We start from the raw sequence: 23,848 nt of genomic DNA, 5'->3' as shown, positions 1-23,848 counted from the left end.
TCACCTAAAAAGGGACTGTCTGGCGCGTACTTTAAGAATAGGCCCAAAATATAGATTGAAAAAAAAAAAAGTGGAAACAAAACCTAACGTGACTAGAAATGGTTTCCTGATCTTTTTAGCCTTTGATGAGAGCTAAATTACAAAACTAGCTATAAGCAAGGTTAGAACCGATCTGTTGGGGATTAGTACAGGCACCAGAGCCTGCTTGCATGGATCTAGCTGCAGAATCTGGGCCTAAACTCATTTCAGAGTCTACATGGCGAGAAATGGAAAAAATTAAACACACAGTAAAGGAAATGGGGAATTAAATTTATTTTATTTTTATGGGGGTTGGTTGGTTGGTTCTTGTTTTGGTTGGGTGGTTGGTTTTAATTATTTCTGGTGTAATTAGTGACAAAGGGAATGATGTTTGACTTTTGAAATGGGATTGTCAAGCTGGTGGAGCCCTTTGCTACAAAAGAGATTGTAAACGCTTTGAGGTAGGGACTGTCTGTTTGTACGGCGCTGAGCTCAATGCGGTCGTGGTCCTGGTCCTGGGACTCCAATTAGTCCCACAACACAAATAAATAACAATAATTGATAAAAAGGATGAGCCAGTGAAAAACAACCTAGCCAAGCAGCACAGCTCCTCCTTTTCCCTTTTTTCTGCCCGGCTCATCTTTACCCCTAGATGCCAGAGTGTATATGAGCTAACAGGCTCCATTTGGTGGGCACTGGGTTTTTGCAGCTGTCCTCTGATCAGGCTGTTTATTCCAGGCAGCTAGGCCTGCAAACACAGGTTTTCCCCACAGCAATTTGCTCATCGTGCCACTAGGAGATGCTGTTTTCACTGCGGTAGCCTCCAGAGGCTGGCAGTAATTACTGCTCCCTGGCTGGTTGTACTGCTCTGAGTGCTTTCTCCATCCTCAGCAGCTAGTGGGATTTCAGCTTCCTTCAGGGAAGTGGGAAAGGGCAGAGAAGGAAGGGGAAGAGAAACTCAAGACAGGAAAGGACGAGGGGGGCACAGCTGGCTGAGGGAGAAGGGAAGGGGAGTCACAACAATGGCCTGATTTTCAAAGGTGCTCAGCTCCCACTGCCATCCCATTTTCAGCCCCTCTGAAAATCAGGCCATTAAAGTGACAGGATGGGGAGAGCAGAGGGGAGGGCTCACAAAGCTATAGGAGAGGAGAACAGGCCTGTCCTCGGATCACCTTGGAAGGGGCCAGAGGGCCGCTGCCTGTCTCACGCTTGCACGCCAGCCTGCCTTCCAGAGACATGAGGTAAGAAGGAGATGGGGCCCGTTGCGGGAGGAGATAGGAAAGTTGTGCAGCCTGGTGCCCCCCCAGCAGAGGTTTTTGGATGTTTCCTCACCCCACTGGGGTGCTCCCAGGTGTAATGTTGTGCCAGTGGCATGCTGAGCTCATGCTTTAAAACATGTGTGCAACTTGCATTGGGCCACAGCACCAAGGCAGCGGAGGTTAGTGCAGTTTTGGTCTTGTAGAGGAGCCAACCTTTAACAATCACTGCAGCCCATCACTGGGAGGCCCTGATCATTCCCATATTCATATCAAAACACCCTGAAATTCACCAGAATGCCCACACGATGTCTGATTCTCCAGTACTCTGCACCTCATTTACACCTGAGGCAAGGTTCTCTACCCTGCTGGCCAGGTGGCTCAGTGCCCACCACCACTCTCAACCTGTGTCCTGCACTGCAACATTATTTCATTAATTTCTGCAATGCAATTTTAACATTAACAACCTGCTTCATTTGCCCTTCCCCTGCCACCTCCCTCCACTTACTGCATTGTCTCTCCACAACTAAATTCATTTGACTTAGTTGATAACTTCATCTGTATTAAAATTTTCCACTTAACACAGAGAAGATAAACAGTACACAACATGTACAGAACAGCAAATATGATACTCTAGTTCCAAGAGTCCAATTCTCCTCTTGCTGACCCTGCTGCAAAGCAGTGAATTAGTAAATACTAAGCAACGAAGTCAATGCAATTACACCAGTGTAGAGCTCATGTAAATGAATGGAAGATCTGGCCCCATGGTCATGGAGGCAACACTCTCAGACACTCAGGCAGTATCTAGAAGACAATCTCTTACTTTTAGAAACTCTTTTTACTAAAAACAAATGATGAAGCACTTTTGTCTCGGGGTTAGTTGTTTTCTTTTTCCTCTGATTTTTTTATTTTATTTTATTTTTAGGTTCCTTTGGGAGGGGAAGAGAAGTGGAATGCAGCTTAAAAGCTAGAAGACAGGAGAAAGAAAGCATGGGGGAGGAGGCCTCACCCTTCCAAACGTCAAACAATATTATTGTTCAGCTTGCTTAGCATTCAATAGGGAGAATTTCAAAGAGTGGGGCTAGGAAAGGGGTGCCATAGGATTGCTGCTGTGTTTCCTCCCCTGAAAAGTTGAGCAGTTCAGTCCTACATAACTCTCTTGGGCAGAGTTATGAAGGACTGAACTGGTCAAGTTTTCAGGGGAGGAAACACAGCAGTGGCTTCAGTGGGCTTTGGCTCAGGCCTTGTTTGCAAGACACACAGCATCGTTGAAAAGCTGCCACCTCTGGCGTGGGCTGGAGACAGCCAGCTGGTGCTAGTGTACTATACAGCAGTGACTAGGATTTTTTTGGCCAGGAATCTAGAGCCAATGAGCAGACGTATGTGGTGCTGTGGTACCTAGGCAGAGCAGACAGGACCTTGTTTTTTAAAGTCTCATCTAAAAGAGCCACATGTATGTAGAAAACTCCATTGGACCCCATTCTTAGGTGCACGCTGGCAGCATAAAGGGACCTTACAGGGGATGGAAAGAGCCCTCTGAGAATACCCACTGTGCGGCGGGGGGGGCCTGGCATCAGAGTTTTGCTGCTGTCTCACTCCCAGCTCTCAGTGTGGAGGGCAGGGAAGGGGAATGGCCAAGATGCACTACCCTCTCCGGCTATTCTCTGCTTCTCAAACACCATAGAAGGCCCTGGCAAGCAGAGGTGTAAGTCAAGCAACCCTGAGGCTGCTCTGACTTACACTGGTGGCCAGGTAGGCCCCAGAATAACCCTAGAGGACCGAGTGTGTGAATACAGCGTAAAGCCGCCTATGCTCCTTCTCCTCCAGCCCTGCCTTAAGCACAGGGAGAGGGTAATTGAGAATCAGGCCTATGGAGTCTTTAGGAGGCATGAGTCGATGCTGCTGGCAATTGAACCTGTGGTTCCAGAGAGCCTATAGAGTTTTATGCATCTTCTGGCACAATGGCAAATTAGGGACTCTTGTAAAATGTAAACGTTCAGTTCCATAGCAATAAGCAATAGATTGTTAAAGGAAACCTAACTCTCTGAGGGAAACACGCTGGCCTTTATATTAGTGAAAGGAGGAAATGAGAGCTGCAGCAGTGACAGAAGAGGAAATTGCAGCTCAGGGGCTACCATGACTCAGACTCTGCTCCCATAGTTTGTGATGGCATCCACACCTGCTTCGGAACGGAAATATGGCCTGATATTCCATGGCTGCTGTTCGCTGCTTTCTCCTTGTGTGGCTTTCCACATAAATCTCAGAGCATAGGTCAGCTGTCAACTTTACACAAAAGAAAACCAGGGAGGTGGATAGCAAAGGAATGGAGTCAGATCTGGACAGGCGGTGTCACCCCACTCCTCCGCACACCTTCCCAGCCACACCCAGGTAAATGTTCTCTCTTGCTGTTGTCGTAAACAGTCGTGCCATAATGATCCCCTAAGCAGGTTTTCCCAGGCCATGGGACTGAGTCCCCCTGGTGGGGCCTGAATTTCTTGCCTTACTTTTTTGTTAGAATCTGGAAAATAAGAAAATGCAAATGGCTACCTGAGGAATATTTTTTGTCAGATACAAACATACGTATGTATGTATGTACGTGTGTGTGTGTCTCTGTGTGTGTGTGTTCCAGCTGCAGCTGGTTTCTCGTGCATCCAGTTAGAGCTGCAGGGATCAGGGATTCCCTGGCAGTCACTCCTCCCTGCTGGTGGGGGCTGGCCCTGAGGGCAGGGAGACTCTCTCCTGATCTGCCCTCAATGCTTCTCCCACAGGTGCCCACCCAGCCACCAGGGGAAGGCGAAAGCAGTAGTCTCCAAGCCTTGCCCGCAGGCAGCACTGTGGTGAGGAGCTCAAGGGGGAATGGAGGCTATCTCCTTGAGCCTCTTCCTCCCCTGCCACATCCTGTACCCACTTGAGCCCCGCGGAGATTGACAGGTCACTGTCCAATTATAGTCTGGCTCAGTCCAGTCTGGATAATCTCTGCAACCACAAACAAGCTCCAGCGTCCCTCTGGAGTGCGCCAGGGTAACGCTGAGCTGCTGTAGCTACTTGCACTTCAGAATTCTCCTTCCTCATCAACAGCTGCTCTGTATGAACGTTGTCTCCAGCGCACAGGAACACTGGGCCTAAACTCCTTTGCTGTGATCACACCTGATAGTGCAACACCTGAGAAGCCCTGCCTGGAGGGGCACTAACTCATTGCCTGCCAAGCAGCATAAGGGTTCAGGCTGTCTGATGAAGGGGTGGTAGCTGTGGTTGTGGAGCGTGGGCGGCTCGCACCCCTGTCTTGCAGACCTCAGCCCTTTCTCTGTCTAGGCTTTTCACAGAAATAAACCAGTTTCCCTGATTTACCTTCAACGTCACATCAGACTCGCTTCTTTGGGGGAACCAGCCTCGGCTTCTAACAGTATCCAGCTACTGGGCGAGAATATTGGATAAAGCAAACAGACCATGATATTTAGACAGGAGATCCTGTCATGTCTCCCTAGCTGTGCTCTTTCCTCTTCTTTCCTTTTATTCTTCCTATTCATTAGGTTTTCTTCTCCATCTCAGGTTTTAATTCAGTAGTTCTCAGTGCCCGTATTTCCGTTAGTTGATTATTTTTGATTAAAGGCCCATCTTTCTCTCCCTCGCTTTCTAACATGTTTGGATCTGGCCTCTCTTCCCCAGTCCATTTTTCACCTTCTGTGTTTTTTTCTTTCCGCCTATTCGCCTTTCTCGGTGCCAGCCTCTTCCCTTCTCCCTCAGCCCCCACACTTTTGATTCTCTCCTCTCAGCTTCTAAAGCAGTCTTGTTGGTCCTGTCTCTGCACCAGTCCCCTCTCCACAGCACTATCATTTCTCTCCAGTTTTCTTGCCTCACCTACTTACTTGTTCCTCAGAACAAGTTCCAGGTTTCACAGGAGGAGTGGGTGATGGAGTAATTTTTGGTGTGTTGCACTCCAAATGCAGGTGAACTGATGGCCCTGTCTGTATAGAAACATAAGGACTACATCACCAGATCAGAGCAATGTTTCATCTAGTCTAGCATCCTGCCTCCAACAACTGCAAGTACCAGCTGCTTCAGAGCAAGGTGCAAATAATGCTATAAAGGACAATTATGAAACGGGAAGTTTCTTTTTAACCCTTGCCAGTTTATATCCCGTATAATTTTTCCCCATCTAATGTGTCTGTAGATGTTCTCATTAGCCATATAAATGTCTAATCCTTTTATGAATCCTGCCACAGTAACATCTTGTGGCAGTGAGTTCCATAGTTTAATTGTACATAGTATGAAAAAGTATTTCCTTTGATCAATTTATTCTGTATACTTTTAAACTATCCTAGTCTTTCCAATATTTTCTCCTACTGAAGTCTCCCCATATGTCAAATAATTTTCCTTGCCTGTATTTCCTCCCCTTCTATTTATACTTTTTGAAATGGATTGACCAGAATTGAGCACAGTATTCAAAATGAGGACATCCCACTCATGTACATAATGGCACTATAATATTGTTGCCCTTGGCCCAGTATTTGGGACTTTGCAGGTGGTTTTCTATTAGGGGGAGAAATTGATGATAGGACTCGGGTATCGATGGAGCAATCCTGTTTATTTCCAAAAGTGTGCACAAAAGTCCTGTTCCCCTGAATACAGAAGGAGCAACCCCCAATTCACATGGCTTCGCTCTGACCTGCCTAGTGCCTTGGGTGCTTCCACCCCTAATAGTCTGCAGTAGTTTTTAGTACATAAAGCGGCTTGGTTGCTCCTTCTGTTGAGAGTACTTGGCACACCCATTGGCTTTAATTGAGGTCTGTGATTGCCTTTGGATCTAAGGCTATGGCTATACTAGAGAGCTTACTGAGCTGCAGCTGTACCTCTGCAGTTCTGCCACTATAAGGTCTCCCGTGTAGCCACTCTATGCCGATGGGAGAGAGTTCTCCTGCCGGCATAATTAAACCACCCCCAACAAGCAGCAGTAGCTATGTTGGTGGGAGAGCGTCTCCTGTTGATGTGGCACTGTCTACACCAGTGCTTTTGTTGGTGAAACTTATGTCGGTCAGGGGAGTGTTTTTTCCACACACACACCCCCCGATCGGCAAGAGTTTGGCCGATAAAAGTGTTGGTGTAGACAGAGCCTGAGACTCACATGGTGGCAGCCTTTAGCACCTTTCAACATAACAATAGTTTGAATATTATTTTTCACTCCTTTCCTTATACATCACAACATTTTGTTTCCACTCTTCGTTGAGCAGAGGTTTTGATTCAACTGTCCAGTTATCCGCAGGTATTTTTCCAGATGTCAAGTTAATTTAGAACCCAGCAATGTGTATGAGTACTTCAGAGTATCCCTTTCTATGTACAGAGTTTCCCTTTCTATGTACATTACGTTGCACTGAGAGACAAGGTGAGTGAGGGAATATTTGACCAACTTTTGTCAGCGAAAGAGAAGCTTTTGAGCTTACACTGAGCGCTTCTTCAGACCTGAAAAATCATGGGACCAACATAGTTACAACACTGCAAAGTACATTACATTGATCAATAGTGGTAATCATCTGCCCATTCACCTCGCTTTCTAGGTCTCAAGTACCTTCTCTCGTCTTGACTTACCTAAATAATTGCGTGTCACTGCAATATTTTCCCACCTTATTGTTCATTCCCTTTCCCAGATCGTAAATGATAATATTAAAGGCACAAATCCTTACATGGAAAATTGTGGCTCCCTGCTGTTAACTTTTCACCATCTTGAAAATAGACTATTCTTTCTCTTTGTTTTCTCTCTGTTAGCCATTATGTTATCCTCAGGAGAACTTTACCTCAGAAGCCGTGCTTGTGAACCACTCTCATAACCTATGACAGGTTTCAGAGCAGCAGCCGTGTTAGTCTGTATCCGCAAAAAGAAAAGGAGGACTTGTGGCACTTTAGAGACTAACAAATTTATTTGAGCATAAGCTTTTGTGAGCTACAGCTCATTTATATACACAGAGAACATGAAACAATGAGTGTTACCATACACACTGTTTCATATTCTCTATGTATATAAATCTCCCCACTGTATTTTCCACTGAGTGCATCCAATGAAGTGAGCTGTAGCTCACGAAAGCTTAAGCTCAAATAAATTTGTTAGTCTCTAAGGTGCCACAAGTACTCCTTTTCTTTTCTCATAACCTAGACACTCGTGTGTCTTACAGTCCTTTCTTTAATTATCATTTCAACACAAGCATCCCCTCGTTTTTACTGCTTTCCCTACCCTACCCAGTGCCACAAATTGGAGCCACCAGCCTTCCAGCCAAAGAGGACCGGATGCAATCTGTTTTCATCATGATCCACCACTGCAGGGAGCCGTTAGTGGCCTTGTTGGGCACCATCTTTAGGTTTGTCCCCTCTGGGACAATCTGAAAATTGTTTCCTTGCTGCATTGGGCACCCCACAAAGTGAGGTCGTTAGGTTGTGAAGTTGGGTGAGCTGGGTTGTTTCAATGTAGCTTTGGGGATAGGTAGAAAGCAGAGATGGGAACCGTTTCAATTGAACCCCTGCCAACAACAGGGATGCACAGAAAACCGGACCCAGATCCCAACCCTTCCTGGCTTTTCCCACCCTTAATGACGTCCATCCATCTCCTCCTCTCTGCAGCTGAGCGCACTGTTTCCTGTGTGCTTCCAGCCGCTGTTGGCCTGGGGGTGCTTCTCTCTTGTTTTGATTGCGTGTGCATGTGTCTCTCCCTGCATGCAGAATCTCTCCATTCCCCGTGACTGGAGCGCAAACGCCGCCGAACACCCTCCCCACATTAGACTTGTGCTCCCAGCATTTGGTTGACCAGACAGCCCTGTACGGCTTGTATATGTTTGGTCTAGGTTACCAAGGCCTCGGCAGCGACTCCATAGTTAAGGCTGCATCGAAATCTCTCCTTCAGTATCTGGATGGGGGTTGTGGATGGCATCTGTCTGAGGTGATCTTCCCGGCGAGCGCGGGCACCAATGCCCACGCCCTTGAGCCATGCACCTGGGAGATGTGCCTTCCTGGCAGGTAGGTGCAAGGAAACGTGAACCAGAAGGTCATGCTCCTGGGCCGGGAGGGAAAAGAGCATCGGTGACTGAGATTACGTGGTGCTCTCCTGCCCAAAGGCTGTAATGAGCAAGTGCGCCTTGAACTGTTTGTTTCAGGGGGACGCTAGTTGACCTCTTTCCTCCCCAGCCCCCCACTGTCCACCCCCTGCTTCCCCTCCTTCACCAACTCCAGTTATTAAGAAAGAAGAGCCGGAGGCAGTCCTGAGCCAGAGATGCAGCAACTCCCTGCGTTCCTCCTTGAGTCCCTCGCTCTCTGCTCTTGCGCCTTTCCCAAGGAGACGGATGGATGGACAGGCGGGTGGCTAGAGGCAGATGGTTCCTGCTAATTACACAGCTAATGGGGTGGGGAGCAGCAGACAGCCTCTTCCCAGCCTCTGTCCTCGCCCGTTCTTCCGCCTCTCGCCTCGGGGTTGGCCAAGCAGGAAAAACTGCTGACAGGCAAAAGGAAATGGGAAATTCAGTTACATCAGGAATCCCAGGGAGATGAGGACTCAGCAAAAAAAAAAGAAAAAGAGAGAAAAGCAGAGAGAGAAGCTCTGCTGCGGCTGAACGGCCGGCTGGATTGACAATCATTTAACCTCCCCCCAGCAACCAGCTTCGATCCTGAAATGGGACAGAGAGCAGCAGGGCCCGGATGGATGGCTGGATGGATGGACAGGGCTGGGGGGGAGGGAAACGCTGGAACGGCATCTGTTTGGAAACTCTCTTCGGAACCTCCCCTCCCCTTTCTTCAGACGTGTTGTTCTTTCTTTCTTTCTTTCTTTCTTATAAAGAGACGAAAGCAGACACTGTCTCCCATTCCAGCTCATGGGGGGGGGGGGGTTGGGGGGCCAAGTGAGGCAAGAGCCACATACGTTATTGCTGGGGGTTTTGGCAACGATATTGTAGGACAGTGGGAGCAGAGGAAGAGGGTGACAGATGTCAGAAGCTCCTCGACCTCTCCGGCTATTCTGCAAGGGGGGGGAGCCGGAGCATGCTGCAGGAGCTGGGACACCCTGCTCCACTGCTGCATTCATTACAGGCTGCTCACTGTGCAGGAGAATGCTCCTTTGTGGTACACGAGTGTAAATACTACTCTCTGTCTCCTCCCCCTCCTCTACCCTGCTCTCCTCCCTCCCCTCCACCTACTCCCTCTCTCTTCTCCCCAATCTCTCCTCTATCCTTCTGTCTCTCCTCTTTCTCTCTTCTCCCTCTCCTCCATTTCGCCCCCTCTGTCTCCTTGGTCCCCCCCTGCTTTATTCCATCCCCGTCATTCACCGTCTCCCCTCCCCACCCCCAATCTTTCACAGGGGATTTCACTTTGCCAGGATACAATCTGGTAAATTTGCAACAGCCACCACGGAGAGAACACAGGAACCCCCGTTGGGCCCACCGTGTCCCTTTGACGGAGCATTCTGGATTCAGAGACCCCCCCAGCAGGGTTGCTTTGCTGGCATTCCCAAGCCCCCCGCCATCCCGCAAGCTTCACCTGCCCTATCTCCCTCTTCTGCTGTTTGCTTCATGGAGAACAAGAGCTGCAAAGGGGACAGCCTGCGGCCAGCTGTCCAGTGCAAACACTCTGTCGAGAAGAAGACAATGACTAACCCTACGACGGTGATTGAGATCTACCCAGACACCACCGAGGTGAATGATTACTATCTCTGGTCCATCTTCAACTTTGTATACCTCAACTTCTGCTGTCTCGGCTTCATCGCCTTGGCCTATTCTTTGAAAGTAAGTACTGATTGCAAGCCACCCTGTGGGGAACGCACTGAGCCAGAGCCACAGCTGGGGTAAATCGGTGTCGTGGCTGTTGAAGTCAGCAGAGCAATGCCAGTTTACCCCTGCGGAGGATCGGGCCCTGTCATGTTAATACGCATTGTCAGGGGAGATCTTGGGAATGGAAATGTTGTTTTGCGCGTGGTGTGGGTATCCATGGCACTCAGATACCAAGGTAATGGGCACCACAGAAGAACTGAGATAGAGAGATGAGAGGAATCAGTGACAATGGCTCTGAATTGGCTTTTATTGTGACTGGAGATTGACAATTCTCACTCATCTGGGGGTTGGTTATAGCGTAATTCTGAGAATTAGAAACAGTTGAATTTTCTAACTGGAGGACAAACAACTTCCTCCCCAGGTAGCCAGAATCCCTCAGCATCTGGAGACCTGCGTGGAGCAACCCCCATTGTCATAGGAGAGGGCTTCAACTGGATGCATAGGCTACTGAATGCACAGGCATCCTGAATGCATAGGCTACTGAGGGCTCCCAGGTGTATGATGATGATAAGCACTTTACATCCTCCCTGTACTTTACAAATCAAACTTAATTCAGCCTGGCAATGTTTCTGCGGGGGGGCAAGGGGGAGATAGTATTCTCCCCATCTTGCAGACAGGAACACTGTGGCGACTTGGTGATGGTCCCAGAAGAAGTCCATGTGAGAGCTTGGAATAGACTCCTGGAAATCCTGGCTGGCAGTCCTGTGTTCAGCGCACTAAAGCCTCTCACATCAGTCTGGTACCAGCATGCTGAGGCTCTGCGTAAGGTGCTTTAGCTAAAGGCACTGGGCCAGATCCTCAAATGGTGTAAATCAGTGACTCACTGACTGTGGTGGAGCTCTGGTGACTTATGCTAAGTCAAAGATCTGGCCCAATACTGGAAAAGGAAGTCAGTCTTTTAAGAAGTCCTTGGGGGCCTGATTAAATCGGGACTCAATGGGAGTCCTTCCGTTGATTTCAGCAGGCTTTGGATCAGGTCCTTAGTGAGTGCTTTCTGGAGTATGGGGATAGTGAGGGCTCCAAAGAGAAGCAACTGTGCAAACTGGAGGACCTGCGAGACCGATGGGACTGGCTTTAAGCCCAAACACACCAAGCAGCCACTTGTGCCCCAGCTCTTTTTGTGTCTCCCCCCATCCCATCCTCTACAAGTTCTGCCACTCAGAGCACGGCCCCACCTCCTCTTCTAGCAGTGGGACCAGAAAGGCATGAAACAACTTGTTTCCTTCCTTGGCTCTGGCTAAAGCAGCAGTGAGGAAAGCAGCTCATGGCCTGATTCTCCCCAGGGTCCCCTAAATCATAAGGCCAGCCTTGGAGACCTGCCAGGAATGTGAAAATAAGGTCTGCTAACTAAGGTGATGGAAGACCGTGGAGGGCTTCATAAGGGAGGAATGGAAATAGATGCATGAATGAACTGGGAGCCGGCATGTAGTGTGCAGCTCACGGAGAATGGGACCTGTGTAGTTCAAGGGTGTCCAGCCTGTATCCTGCTCTCTGTTTTCTGGATCACCCTCGAAATGGAGTCAGTCTGATTCTAAGAGGCCAGTTGCCCCAGTCTGCTACTCTTCTCTGAGGGCTCCAGACCTCTGCGTGTCTGTAAGGTAACACTCTCATAAGGTAACGCTATCCTTTGAGTCCATGAAACCTTCCGTAATTATTCCCTGTAACTGCCGATCAGAACAGACCAGCTGGGCTGCAGGATTTCATTGCTGGTGAACTGAGCCAGCAAGCAGTATCCAATCATCTGTCAAGGAAGAGAGGGTCTGAGGGTTTGGAGGGTTTTTTGTTGTTGTTGTTGTTTTTCATAAAAGCAATTAGATAATTATATATGTAAATGAGACCAAGCCCCAGGCTCCTGGGTGGCCCTGAATGTGTCATCATTTGGGTTGCCTCAGGGACAGGAATCTAGTGGATGTGTTTTGGCAGGCAGCATTTACAGGAAGGCCAGTGTACAGAGGGATTTCATCACAGAAACAGATCAATTAACCCCATCTAACTCCAGTGACTGTGATTTCCACAAGAATACAAGGAGGCTGTTTCTGAACCAGCCAGGCCCTGGGGCTCTGTTATAGCAGAGGCAGTGTGGCCTAGACCACTGAGCACAGGGACTCAGATTGCCACTCACTGGGTGACCTTGGGAAGTCCCTTACCTTCTCTATGCCTCAGTTTCCCCATCCACGAAATGGGGATGAGAATGCTCACTCACCTTCCTTGCAGGGGTGTCAGGAGGCTTAACTCACTGCTGTTTGTGAAGTGCACTGAATGTAAAGGACTATGCAAGTGCTGAGCATTACCATTGCCAGGGCTGTCCCAAGGACATTTAGGGCCACTGCCAACATCAGACAAGGATGGTATGGAAGGCTCGCTTACCACATAACACTCCGTGGGATGGGCACACCACTATAGGGCAAGAAATAGGATTTTCCCCTCTCCCCTGCCCCCCCCATGTGTTCATTAGCTTAAATTTGCTTTAATAACATGGATGCTTCTCCCCAACAAGGGAAACATTGGTGGGGCGGGGAGGAATGACTAAGACAATTAGGCTGAACTCAGGAAAAGGAAAATATAAGCTGAAGATCAGGAGACGGCACTCTCTACTGGAATCCATGGTCTATCAGTCTGTGGAACAGTCTCCTGCTGGAAGTGGGGTAATCCCCATCACTTGAGAAATATACAACTAAACTGAACCAGACAGTGGTGAATTAGCTGTAGGGCACAGTCCTGCTCCGGCAGGGGATGGACTAGACCAGGGTTTCTCAACCTTTTTGATACCAAGAACCAGCTTGCTGCCTTCCTAAACTGTGTCAGGGAGATCTTGGAGACTGGCACCAGTCCATGGACCAGTCATTGAGAAACACTGGACTTGATGACCCAACAGGTCTTTCCTATCTCTGCTAGCTTCAGTTCTTTGGCAGAATAAAAACGGCAAACGTAACGTTCCTCAGAGATACAGGACAGAGTCAGGGAATGGCAAGGAGAGAGTGACCATGATATTTCAGGCCATGATGGGGAGGACAGCATACGAGAGAAAATGGGGGAATATCTGGATGTAGCAAAAGAACTCCCCTAGGAAAGGCCTGTAGAATGGAAGAGAAAATGTGTTCATTTCTATTGTCTTAACCATCCTATAGAATTTAATAGAGAATGATATCCCTGCTGTGGAATTATTTTGAGTGTGTGTGTGTGTACGCACGAGTGCGTAAAAGACCTACACTCTTTATTAGTTGCTGTAGAATGTTAGTCATTTCTACAGAGCCCTATTGGTTTCATTTCTATCTCTGTTACATTTTGTAGGGCTTTCCCATAAGGTAACAAAAGACTGGAATGAGGAAAATATCTGGGAAAAATGTCATTAGTTAGACCTTCTTCTTGTCCCCTGAAACAAAGTTTAGCAATGCAGATTTAGGCCCCAGTCCTTCAAGGAGTACCATGCTGAGTAGAGACCCAGTGGAGTCAATGAGGCTGCGGGACCAGGGCTGCTATTATGAATAAAACCAAGGTGTTTCTTCATTGGGAACCGCAGCTGTGTGATTTCCTAGCTAGGGTGCAGCCAATGCGCTAAAGGCTTTAGGGTCCCCAGATTTTGTTCTTTAAACTTACTTCAAATAGTGTAAACATTTTTAAAACCCTAAGAAACATTGTTTTAAATAACAAAAATGCAGCATCCCATTGGCTTCATTAAGACTACTTGTGCTGAAAGCTAAGCCCATGTTTAAGTACCTTGATGAATAAGGGCCTTTAGTGTGCTTTAATATTGCCTTTAAAAATGTTTCGAAAATAATACACTCACTTCTGATCTTTCTTTGTCTTCATGCCTCCCAGGGTGCATGTGGAGAGAGAGCTCTATAGATCTCTCGCTGTGTGTAGATTGTTAGACTGCAATAGCTCCAAAATGTGCATTGGTCCCTGCACCAAAGAGCTTACATTTTCAGTCAGAGAAACGTACCAAGTGGGGAGGGGGCACGGGCTACAACATACAAGCCAAGGATTTGATATAAGCTTTGTATCTGCACACCTGATCTTTACTTATACCCCCTCTTTCTAACCCATAGGGGGCCAGATCCTCAGCTGGTGTACATCGGTCTCGCTTTATTGACTGCCTGAAAAACTTGGCTAGGAAGACGAGTTTTGTTTTGTTTTTTCAAAAGCAAATTTTGTGGCCTTGACTTTTGCCCAGGATATTCAGCTTGCTTCCCCCCTCTCTCCTATTTCCCAGCGCTAAGCACTAATAAATGATGCATCAGCACTTACTGTTAAGAGATCAATCACCAGCAGTTTTATCACAAGAGACCTTTGGGGAAAGCCAAATCCTTCAATGTACCAATTACACAAAAAGGCAGTAGATCAGGGAGGCCGGGATCACAGTCCATTTTTATTCTAGACGTCTAATTTCAGGATGCATATATGGACATCAGGAAAATGAGGAACCTAGACTCCTTTCTGTGTCCACCCGTAGTTCCAGGGTTTTACTGATTTAAAAAAATATCTTCCCATGTGTGTGTTACATGAGGTGATCCTATGCTACCGCCAAAAGATGCATCACACCGAGCATGTGGGAGCTACAGGGCATCTGAGATCCTTGCATTTATATAGCCTGTTTTCCATTTTAAATGAACATAAGTTCTGCATATGAGTAATGTATGTGTTGGAGCCATATTGATTGTACCTTTTACTGCTCCAACTCTACTAATGGCAGTTTAAAGTGGAAAGGAAAATGAATAGAACAACATTGGTGCAGCAACACCTGTGTCTGACGAAGAGCTTACTTTGTGGAGCCTCTTTCCTTCCCAGTGGAGATCAGGTTTTAGTGCACATCTAACCATAGGGAGGCAGTGAGGTGTAGTGAGTAGGTACAAGGCTGGGAATCAGGAAACCTAGGTCTTATTCCTGGCTCTGCCCCGGTGGGTGATTTGGGGCACTTCCTTTCTCTGTCTCCCCTCCCACATTTTGTCAGTCTTGTCTATTTAGAGTGTAAGCAGCTGGGGACAGGGGTGTGACCGTTGCGTCTTTGCATTTGAGGGAAAGGCATTAGAATGGCCGAAGAGGTCTAGCTCCTGGGATTCTGTGGAATGAGAGAGGTTGCAGCTCCTGAGTTCTCAGGCAGGTGTATGGAAGTAACGACTCCAGGAGAAAAGACATCAGCCTCTCTTATTCTCTTAGAACAGTGTTTCTCAACCTTTTTGACACCAGGGACCGGCTTGCTGCCTGCCTAAACGGTGTCAGGGAGATCTCAGGGACCAGTGCCTGCCAGTCCTGAAGATCTCAGGGATTGGTCGTTGAGAAAAACTGTCTTAGAAGACCAACAGTTTTCAGGAATTAAAATTAAATCCAGCTGCTTCCCAAGCAGTACCGTGACAGAGTGAGCCAATGAGACAAGATCCTAGTGTTAGTCCATGAGGAGAGTCTGTACCAGAAGTGCTCACGAGCTGGAGGTCTTACAACCAATTTGTAGAGCAACCCAAGACTCTCCCTCCTTTCCTACATGGGAAGTTATTTGTGTGCAGGGAAGCAGAAATTGGTGTACTATATGGAGGAGATGGGTCTACAGGCCCCCCCCCCAGCCAGTGCACACAGCCTACATGCAACCAGCAGCAGGTTGGATAGCAAAGCCAAAGCAGCATTAGATACGGTCATATCAGAATTATTATTATTAAAATGCATGTATCTGCATGGTACGCTGACACAGTACTTGACAGCCGTACAATGTGACTTGTCCCCTGCTCCTGAGGATCTGAGGGGGACAAGGCCTGGCCTAAAATCAGGGAAAGGAGTTTGTGGAGAGAGTGTTGCTGAGGAAACCAAGGCAGGAAAGATCCCTGGAAGAAAGGGAGTGTCAAAAAGAGAAGATAGTGGACACTAAGCAAACAAGTAGACAAGAGACTTCCAAGTCCAGAACACATGAAGGTGCAAAGCCTGAGTGCAAGAAAGAGACAAAGGGGAGAGATGAGGAGAGAGTATTGGGAGGCACATAGGAGAAAGTTGGGCAGTAGGAGAAAATGAGATCAGAGATATTGGAGCTTGGAGCTGATGAACTATGAGACAGGAAGCCAGGAACAGGAGCGGAAGAGGACAGACGGTGATGTGGTCAGAACAGCAGAAGAGTAAGATGATTAGTGCTGGCATTCTGGATATGCTGAAGGGAGAGAGGTGAGCAGCTGCCTGGGAAGGCGGTGACAACTGTCCGGGGGGAAGTTGGCCAAGGCAGGTACAAGTTCCATTAGTGGAGCTGGAGAGGAGACCCTGGATCTGGTGAAGTTAAAGTGCAAGACTGGATTTAACAAAAGGCTGGCTATGGAGGTGTGGGGAGGAAGGAGAGAGAAACGTAGGAATTGACATATTGGATCAGATCTAAGGCCCATCTAGTGCAGTATCCCATCTCTAACAGTGCTAGCCACCAGATGCTTCAAAGGAAGGAATAGGGACCACGCAGCAGGCAGATGTGGGATAATCTGCCCCCCACATTAGGTCTTATCCGAATCTCCAAAAATTAGAGGTTGGTTTAAGGCCTGTGGTAGAATCCCTTCTAGAATTGCTGTTATCATTCATAAAGTGACATGGAGAAGGGATGGACTTGTGATTAAGGAACTGGATGGGAACAAAAGAGCTCTGACTTTAATTCCTGTCTCTACCCCCAGCCTTCCTATGTGGTCTTGGGCAAGTCACTTAGCATCTCTGTGCCTCCGAGATGCTGTTCTTCTGCCTTCCAGAGGGGTTGTGAGGATACAGGCTTTAATGTTTGTGGAGCACTGAAATATCATAGTAATGGTCATGTGAGTATTGAGAGAGACAGTGGTGAGGCCGGGATACAAGGAGGATGGGCAACTCCTTACTGGTGACAGAGAAGGGAAGGGGAGGAAATGTCCATCTACTCTTAGAGAGCTTGACTTTGATGTGCTGCCAGGGGCCATGGCCAAGTGGGCATTGGAGATGTGAGCCCAGACAGAAGAGGAGAGGCCAGGACAGAAAGCTGTAGGAAGCTTAATCAGACTATAAACAATTTGGGGCAGAGACTGTCTTTTCGTTATATGTGAATATAGTACCCATCCCAGTGGGGCCCTGACTGTTGGTTGGAGCCTCTCGGCTTTACCGCAATATAAATGATAATGAATAACAATGAATCGTTTGAATAGAGGTGCTAGCTGATGCCACAGGAGCATATGGGAAAAGAGGAGGGGACCAAGGACAGAACCCTGAAAGAGTCCAACAGACAGAGGGAGAGGGGAGGATGAGGTGCCAACAAAGGGGAGGCCAAAGCAGCCATCAAAGAAGTCAGAAGAGAACTTGGGGAGAAAGCGGAAGGCAAAAGAAAGCTCAGATATTTCGAAGGCGGTAGCGAGCTCAAGCAAAGTATGGCTAGAGAAGACTCCCTGTGAATTTGCTCGGAGAAGGTCGGTCATATTATGCCACCCCTCAAGACATTTTTGGTGGAGCAGAGAGGGCACAAGCCAGAGTGGAGAGGGCAAGATCATGGGCACACTGGCGGAGTTTTCAGGAGAAGGTGGACATTAGAGAAGCAGCTGGGACTGTAGAATCAATAGTACTCTGGGGGAAGGAGACAGAGGGGAGAGTGTGATAAGGGAAGGAATCAGAGACGTAACCAGGGTGAAGAGGACTAGATGGGGACAGGAGGACAGGCTGTGATCAAAGGCACACTGAGGGTTAGACATCAGAGTCAGAAACAAGGGTGAAGGAGGAGAGTGTGGGACGGGTGGTGGAAGGATTGGGGAAGGTGGCAGAAGAGCGTCCTTGATGGATATTCTCACTCGGAACACATGCGCAAGCTGGTAATATCCGGGGCTGAGGATGAAGTGGAGGAGGGAAGGTGCTGGGAAGAGGGATCCAGGAGGGCGTTCCTGGTACAGGGGAGTGTGAGGAGAGGGGCTGGGAGCACAGAAATTGGCAAGGGAGAAGAAGCAGATCTTGTGAGCTGGGAGGAGGGCAGAGGTGGAAGAAGAACAGTAATCTGTGCAGTCATGGGACTCTCTGTGAAAGTGCTCAGCGGTGCAAGAACTGGAGCGGAAGAAGCAAAGGCAGGGAAGAGCCAAGGGTGGGGAAGAGAGGAAAGGGCAGCTCTGGGTGAGGGGGAAGATGGGAGCTGAATGAAGGAGAGAAGTTTGAAGCTGAGACGGGGTGGGGGGGGGGAAGGGCAGGAAGAAAAGGAGGAAAGAAAAAATGGGGAAAGGGAGGTGAGGGAGAGGAGACTAGTGGGAAGCATCTGAATGGGGATAGGGAGGTGAAGGGGAAGGAGACAGAGGCCTGGAGAGAAATAGAGAAGAATGGTGAGGGGAGGCCAGTAGGAGGGAGGTGGAGGAGCAAAAGTGTCCCTGGAGGAGTTTGTCTCATGCAATGAATACTTGTCCTCTCTCCCCCTCGGCCTCTCAGGAGTGTAGCTCTGCCTGGGACCTTCCTTGAATGATTTTCATTCTGGTGAGCGGGGCTGACCCCGTGGGATACTGCCCAACTCCCTTCATAATGGGGAGATCCCTGCTGGCAGCTTTCCCAACAGATTAGGATTGTCTCCGTGGCGGGCTCTGGTGCTCACTACATGGTGTTTTGGGGCTTGATTCCCACACCTACTCCCTTCTGCCCAAGATAATGAAACCTGTATTCTTAACCTGCACAATCCTCCTTCCCCAGACCTCAGGTGTGCAGCGACTAGGGCTTGTCTGCCTTAAGCCCCACACCCTGATTCTGCATAGGGCCCTGCACTGAAAAGGAGGAGCTTTCTTGTGCTTACTGTGCTCTGCAGGGAGAGCAACAGGCCCCATGAGAGGGTGGCTCACTTCCCAGCTCTGGGTGCACTATTCTCCATCTGGCTGCTGCTGTTCTCAGTTGTTGCTGCTGGGTGTGGGCGACAGTCCGGTTGTGGCACTAGACGCTCTCCAGGTCTAGATGCACCACGGGGGGTGGGGGAGTAAGGTACAGATACTTACCATACATGTGCCACGTGTTTGACTGACCGCCGCGGTAGATTCTCGCATGCACCCTTACGTCAGCGAAAGACTCCTTCCCAGAAGCCCGGGGGAAGCGTTATAAAAGCAGGGAGTGCGTTCGCAAAGGACCCTCCCCTCCGGGGCAACAGAGTGGAAGAGTCCACCTATTAGAATGCATGGGACGTTACTCCAAGGTCTGGAATGAGCTTCAGGCCTCCGTGAGCTGGAATCACACAGCAATTTGCTGGGACTGAGGAGGCCGTTACCGCCTTGTGTCCAGTGAGTCGTGTCAAGCTCCCAGGACAGCGTCGGGTTGTAAGTGCTGCAAGAGTTACAGAGCAAATCACTGAAAAATGACTTAAATCAATCCTGGTATATTTTTGGAAAACTCTTGGTCGATAAAGGCATTAGATTCTTTCTAGGTAGGACTGTGGTGCAGGCTCAGGGGTTTATGTGGCTTGCCAGCGACATCTGGTGTTCAGACAGGAGCACCGTAACTGTGTTCACATTTCTGAGAGCAAATTTAGGGTCTGCCGGAAGCAGCAGGCATTGGAGGCTGAAATCCTCCATCCACGGAACAGGTGCAACAAGGACAGCGTTCCCATGCTGCCCCGCTCTGACCACCTCTGGGAGTGAAGAGGTAAATCTCCAGGCCCATTCTGTCCCTATCCTGTTTGCCGAGACTGCTGGCCAGGGTCTAATCAGTGTCAGTTGTGGTGGTGGTTTTGTGGTGTGGACACGCATCTGCTACAAACTGGACTGAGAGCACCAGCGTATCATAAACTACTGACCAGCTGCTGGGCGATAACACCATTCGGTCACTATCAGCGTGGACTGTTGTCAAACTCAGGAGTGTACAAGGTCATTACCAATCTTCAGAGCCATCCTGTCCTCCCCCTACACGGACACGTTTAAAGTCACGGCCTCTGAAATAGGGTGCACATCAGACCACGACATTACAGCTGAAAACTGCCAGTTGTAGCCTTGGTAGGTGTAAACTGCATAGGACCTGCCAAAGGAGAGCGGTAACCCAGCCATATTAATGTGCTGTAGGATTGTGCATGGCTTTTAACTGCAGTGGGAGCCAATGCCAGATTTCACACGCCCAGCCTCTGAATGCAGTAGAAAGCACATTCACAATGGAACAAGTGCCAGCATTCCCACTCTAAAGGCAGTGGGACCCAAACCCCAGCACATCAGTGTTGGGATTCACACTCCCACCTTCGGAATACAATAGGAGGCATGCACTAGTGCTAGAATTCACCCTATAGTGCACCCAGGATCCATACCTGAATGCACGATAGTGCCAGGAATTACACTCAAGCTCTGAATGCAGTAGAAACAGGTAAAAAGCGTCCACATGCACTAACCCCTGTTTATATCACTTTAAGCTGGTTAGTTTGCTTGTCTTTTTTTTTATATATATATATATCTCTCCAAATTCTTTTTGTCTCAGGTCCGGGATAAGAAACTCCTCAATGACCTGAATGGAGCTGTCGAAGATGCCAAGACAGCCCGGCTTTTTAACATCACCAGCTCGGCACTCGCCACTTTCTGCATCATCCTCGTCTTCATCTTCCTGCGCTACCCGCTCACTGACTATTAGAGCGAGGCCAGCAGCCGCTGCCGAAATGCCTCAGTGCCAGAAGTGTCCACCGAATTTCCTCCAGCAAGGATATGAAACAACAATCCATCTTGATTGCAAAAAAATAAATACAAAATAAACCCCACCAAGCAACCCCCACCCCCCCAATCCTGACTGGTATTTGAACTTCTGTAGAAAAAGAAATTACTTTTACATTTTTTACAGAAAAATATTTATTTTCATGATAAACAAAAGTATGTGATAACATGCAAAGCTTAGAACTAACCACAACATGAGCCAATAGCTGTGTAGCTAGACACGGCAATCACGGTGGCGGCCGAGGAGTCAGAGAGAACGTTGTGTCATCGATGAGCCGCTGATGAAAGTTACATAAGCAGCCCAAGCACTGAGCTGTGTTTTAGATGGAAAACAGCAAATAGCCCTATTGGGAGAGGTGAACTGTGGATCTACCGGGAAGCATGTGTGCTGATTTAGAGCTCAAGAGAGGGAGGAAAAATGCCTGCTTCTGCGAGATAAAACTGAGGAGTAATGCAGGGCAGATTCAGGACATATCAAATGTGTTCAGGCTGCTACCACGTCCTCTCTCTCTCTCTCTCTTCTCCCCTTCCCCTCACTCCCATGGATATTTTGTTCTTTTCTTCTTTTTATACATTTTTTTTCATAGAATTTCATTTGAAGGCCAGAATAGCTTACCATTCCCCGTCCCCAGAGAGCTTTATCCTTGGGAGTTCATAGTGGAGAATCCTGAAGCCTCCCGATAAACCCCAAAGATTTAAAACAAAACAAAACAAAACTCCTCCATGGAATCTCCTGCAAATGCTGAGAACATAGGCAACCTTTGGAGAACTTGCATATATCCTGTATACCGACTCCTACTGTATTTCTGTAAACTTTCAATAAAGATGATAATACCTCTGCCCATCCGATGCCATTCTGGTTACTTTCACAGATTGCCACAGATTAGGGGGTTTTCCCCCTTCGCTCCCATATTAATCCAATGAGGGGCAGAGAAGAGAATTAAGACTCCTGTTGGACACTATAACTTGCCTCTACAGCCATAATCCCCTACCTTTGATGGCTACGTGGATGGGCCTGGAGTAATGGGCAGCCTCACTTAAAGTGAAAGAAAGTTAAATAACAGGCAGGGAGCAGCTCACAGGCAGTGCAATAGGGGACTGATACACAAGCAGCAACCACAGTGGCAGGCATGGGAAGGGATGGTGCCGGTTAGAACCCAGTGGAGGTAAGAATTCCCACCTTGTGTATCAGCAAAATGTCGGGACTGGAGTTGGGAGAGGGGAGGAAAGAGGTGCCAGGAGCTAGGGGAAATCTGGGGGCTTCTAAATCCCCTGACCAGGCACATGTGAAGTTCATCCCCATCCTAGTGAGGACATGCCGCTCTAGAGTACATGGACTGGAAAATGTCTTAATTCCAGTGATGGTGATACGCTGCTGAGAGTTTAACAAAGGAGCTCCCTTAAGAACATTTCACCTTGCTCAGCTGGAAACGTTACATTCCCTGGGTCAAATGTGCTTTCCACTGAAAATCATCTACCTCTCCGAACCCATCAATCCTTCCACCGCCCACCCCTTTTGACCCGTGCCCTTCCAGCACGTCATAGAAACACGAGCACCACCAAGTGGCATCTCGGACTAGCAGCTGTTCCACACAGCAGCAGCCGAGGTAGGCAGGTGTCTTGCCACCTCTGCCTGGAGTGCAGATGGCGGGTGAATTATCCTGTGGGCATGCAATGATTGGCTGGATGCACAGTGGGTTCCCTGCGTGGGAATGGATCCTCTTTGTTGAGAACTATTCGAGCCCTGAATTGAGACCTATAGTTGCGGGAGGGGGAGGAGATTATCCCACATCTGCCTACTGCAGGGCTCTTACACCTTCCTCTGAAGTATCTGGTGCTGACCGCTGTCTGAGACAGGCTACTGGACTAGATGGACTTTGGGTCTGATCCAATATAGAAATTCCTGTGTTCCAATGTCTCCCCTGTTTGTTTCCAGTCTCCGCTAGCCAGTGTGGAATTGGAGGGAGTTTCCCCATGATGGGGTTCCCAGCTCCAGGCTGCCCCCCCAGTACCAACTCTTCAAACTTCAGACAGGGACATGTGTGCTGGGGAGATGCAGCCTGCAAGGCTCCCACTCAATGCTGCCACTCCTCAGTCCTGTCTCCTCTGCCTCGTGCAGTAGCTGGTGGAGGGGACCCATGTGATAAACCCCCATGGACTGGTGGGAGGATGCAGGAGGGGTGTTCCTTTACCAGCAGGTGCCCCGGCAATCGTGGCTATGCCCATGGCACTGCCCCAGCCTTGGAGAGAGCTGATCATTTTAACAAGCAGAGCCAGTCTTAACATTCTAACTACTGTACATTCCAGCAGTGCAAAAATCCCTAATGGAGACAAGATGCTGATTCAAGCTGGGAACTAAAGGACCCATGGGCATCTGGGTCAGACTCATCATCGCCAGGAGCAGGAAATCAAGGTACAACACGAATTCACGCCTGCACGCTAGGTGCCCAAGCCACTAATGGGATGGGTCTTTCTTTTCTAATTGTTCAATCATATCAGCACAATGCCGCTGCTGTGCTATTAAGACTGAAATGGCCAAACCAATAGACCACGAAAGGGTACCTCGCTGAAAACTTAATTAGACCACCTTCATTAGCCTTCCTGAGCAAGAGTGCTCTGTTATGCTCATAACAATGCCGTGTACAATTGCTATAAAATGCATTCTGGTAGAATCCAGTAAGATTACCCGTAGCCTTTGCATGAACGATCACACCAGAGCCCCTTCCATGCAGCTTCTTCTCAGACAATTCCGGGTTCTGGTCTAAAGTGACTGTATCACTCTTTTAAAGGCACCAGATTGACCAAACTGGAGAATAAAGTCTAGTTACAGCTCAGCTTTTCCAGCTTCTCTCTAATGTCCTGCCAGTATGCCCCAGCTCTAGCCTGGGCAGCATTTGAATGGATAACCTAGAGATGGAAGTCCATTAGTAACCTGAGCCATCTACCTTCCTGCTTGACAAGAAGAAATTGGTGATACTGACTTAGCCCACAGGTCCATCAACACTGTTATCCTGTCTCTGAGAGAACTTGGTGAACTTTTTCAACCCAAAACCCTTTTTCACCAAAAAAAATGCAGATTGAGGTGAACTGAAACATTTCACTGATTCCTGTCAAATCTGCCAAATTGTTTCACACACACACACACACACCTGAAAATGACAGC

The 23,848-nt window shown here is 48.4% G+C and overlaps 1 protein-coding gene across 2 annotated transcripts; it reads left to right on the top strand.

Moving 5' to 3' along the window:
• The first annotated feature begins 898 nt into the window (after positions 1-898).
• On the top strand, positions 899-21,527 carry IFITM10 (interferon induced transmembrane protein 10). Of its 2 annotated transcripts, none has more exons than XM_048852820.2 (4): positions 899-1,259; positions 2,200-3,662; positions 9,604-10,027; positions 20,459-21,527. In XM_048852820.2, exons 2-4 carry the CDS (start codon positions 3,598-3,600, stop codon positions 20,606-20,608), a joined length of 639 nt encoding a protein of 212 aa, XP_048708777.1. In that variant the 5' UTR covers positions 899-1,259; positions 2,200-3,597; the 3' UTR covers positions 20,609-21,527. The 2 variants fall into 2 exon arrangements, with proteins under 2 accessions (XP_048708777.1, XP_048708775.2); XM_048852818.2 differs by lacking the exon at positions 899-1,259 and adding an exon at positions 8,102-8,273 and having other exon boundaries at positions 3,390-3,662.
• The last annotated feature ends 2,321 nt before the right edge of the window (positions 21,528-23,848 follow it).

The sequence above is a fragment of the Caretta caretta genome, chromosome 6, assembly GCF_965140235.1.
Source record: "Caretta caretta isolate rCarCar2 chromosome 6, rCarCar1.hap1, whole genome shotgun sequence".
NCBI classification, from domain to species: Eukaryota; Metazoa; Chordata; order Testudines; family Cheloniidae; genus Caretta; species Caretta caretta.
This window is presented reverse-complemented; position numbering and strand designations above follow the sequence as displayed.

What these genes read in the sequence shown, in the direction of transcription:
- IFITM10 (XM_048852820.2), top strand. Translation starts at nt 3,598, where the DNA reads ATGGAGTCAGATCTGGACAGGCGGTGTCACCCCACTCCTCCGCACACC. An exon ending in ACCTTCCCAGCCACACCCAG is followed by an intron (nt 3,663 to 9,603) that starts GTAAATGTTCTC and finishes AATCTTTCACAG; the next exon opens with GGGATTTCACTTTGCCAGGA. An exon ending in CCTTGGCCTATTCTTTGAAA is followed by an intron (nt 10,028 to 20,458) that starts GTAAGTACTGAT and finishes TTTTTGTCTCAG; the next exon opens with GTCCGGGATAAGAAACTCCT.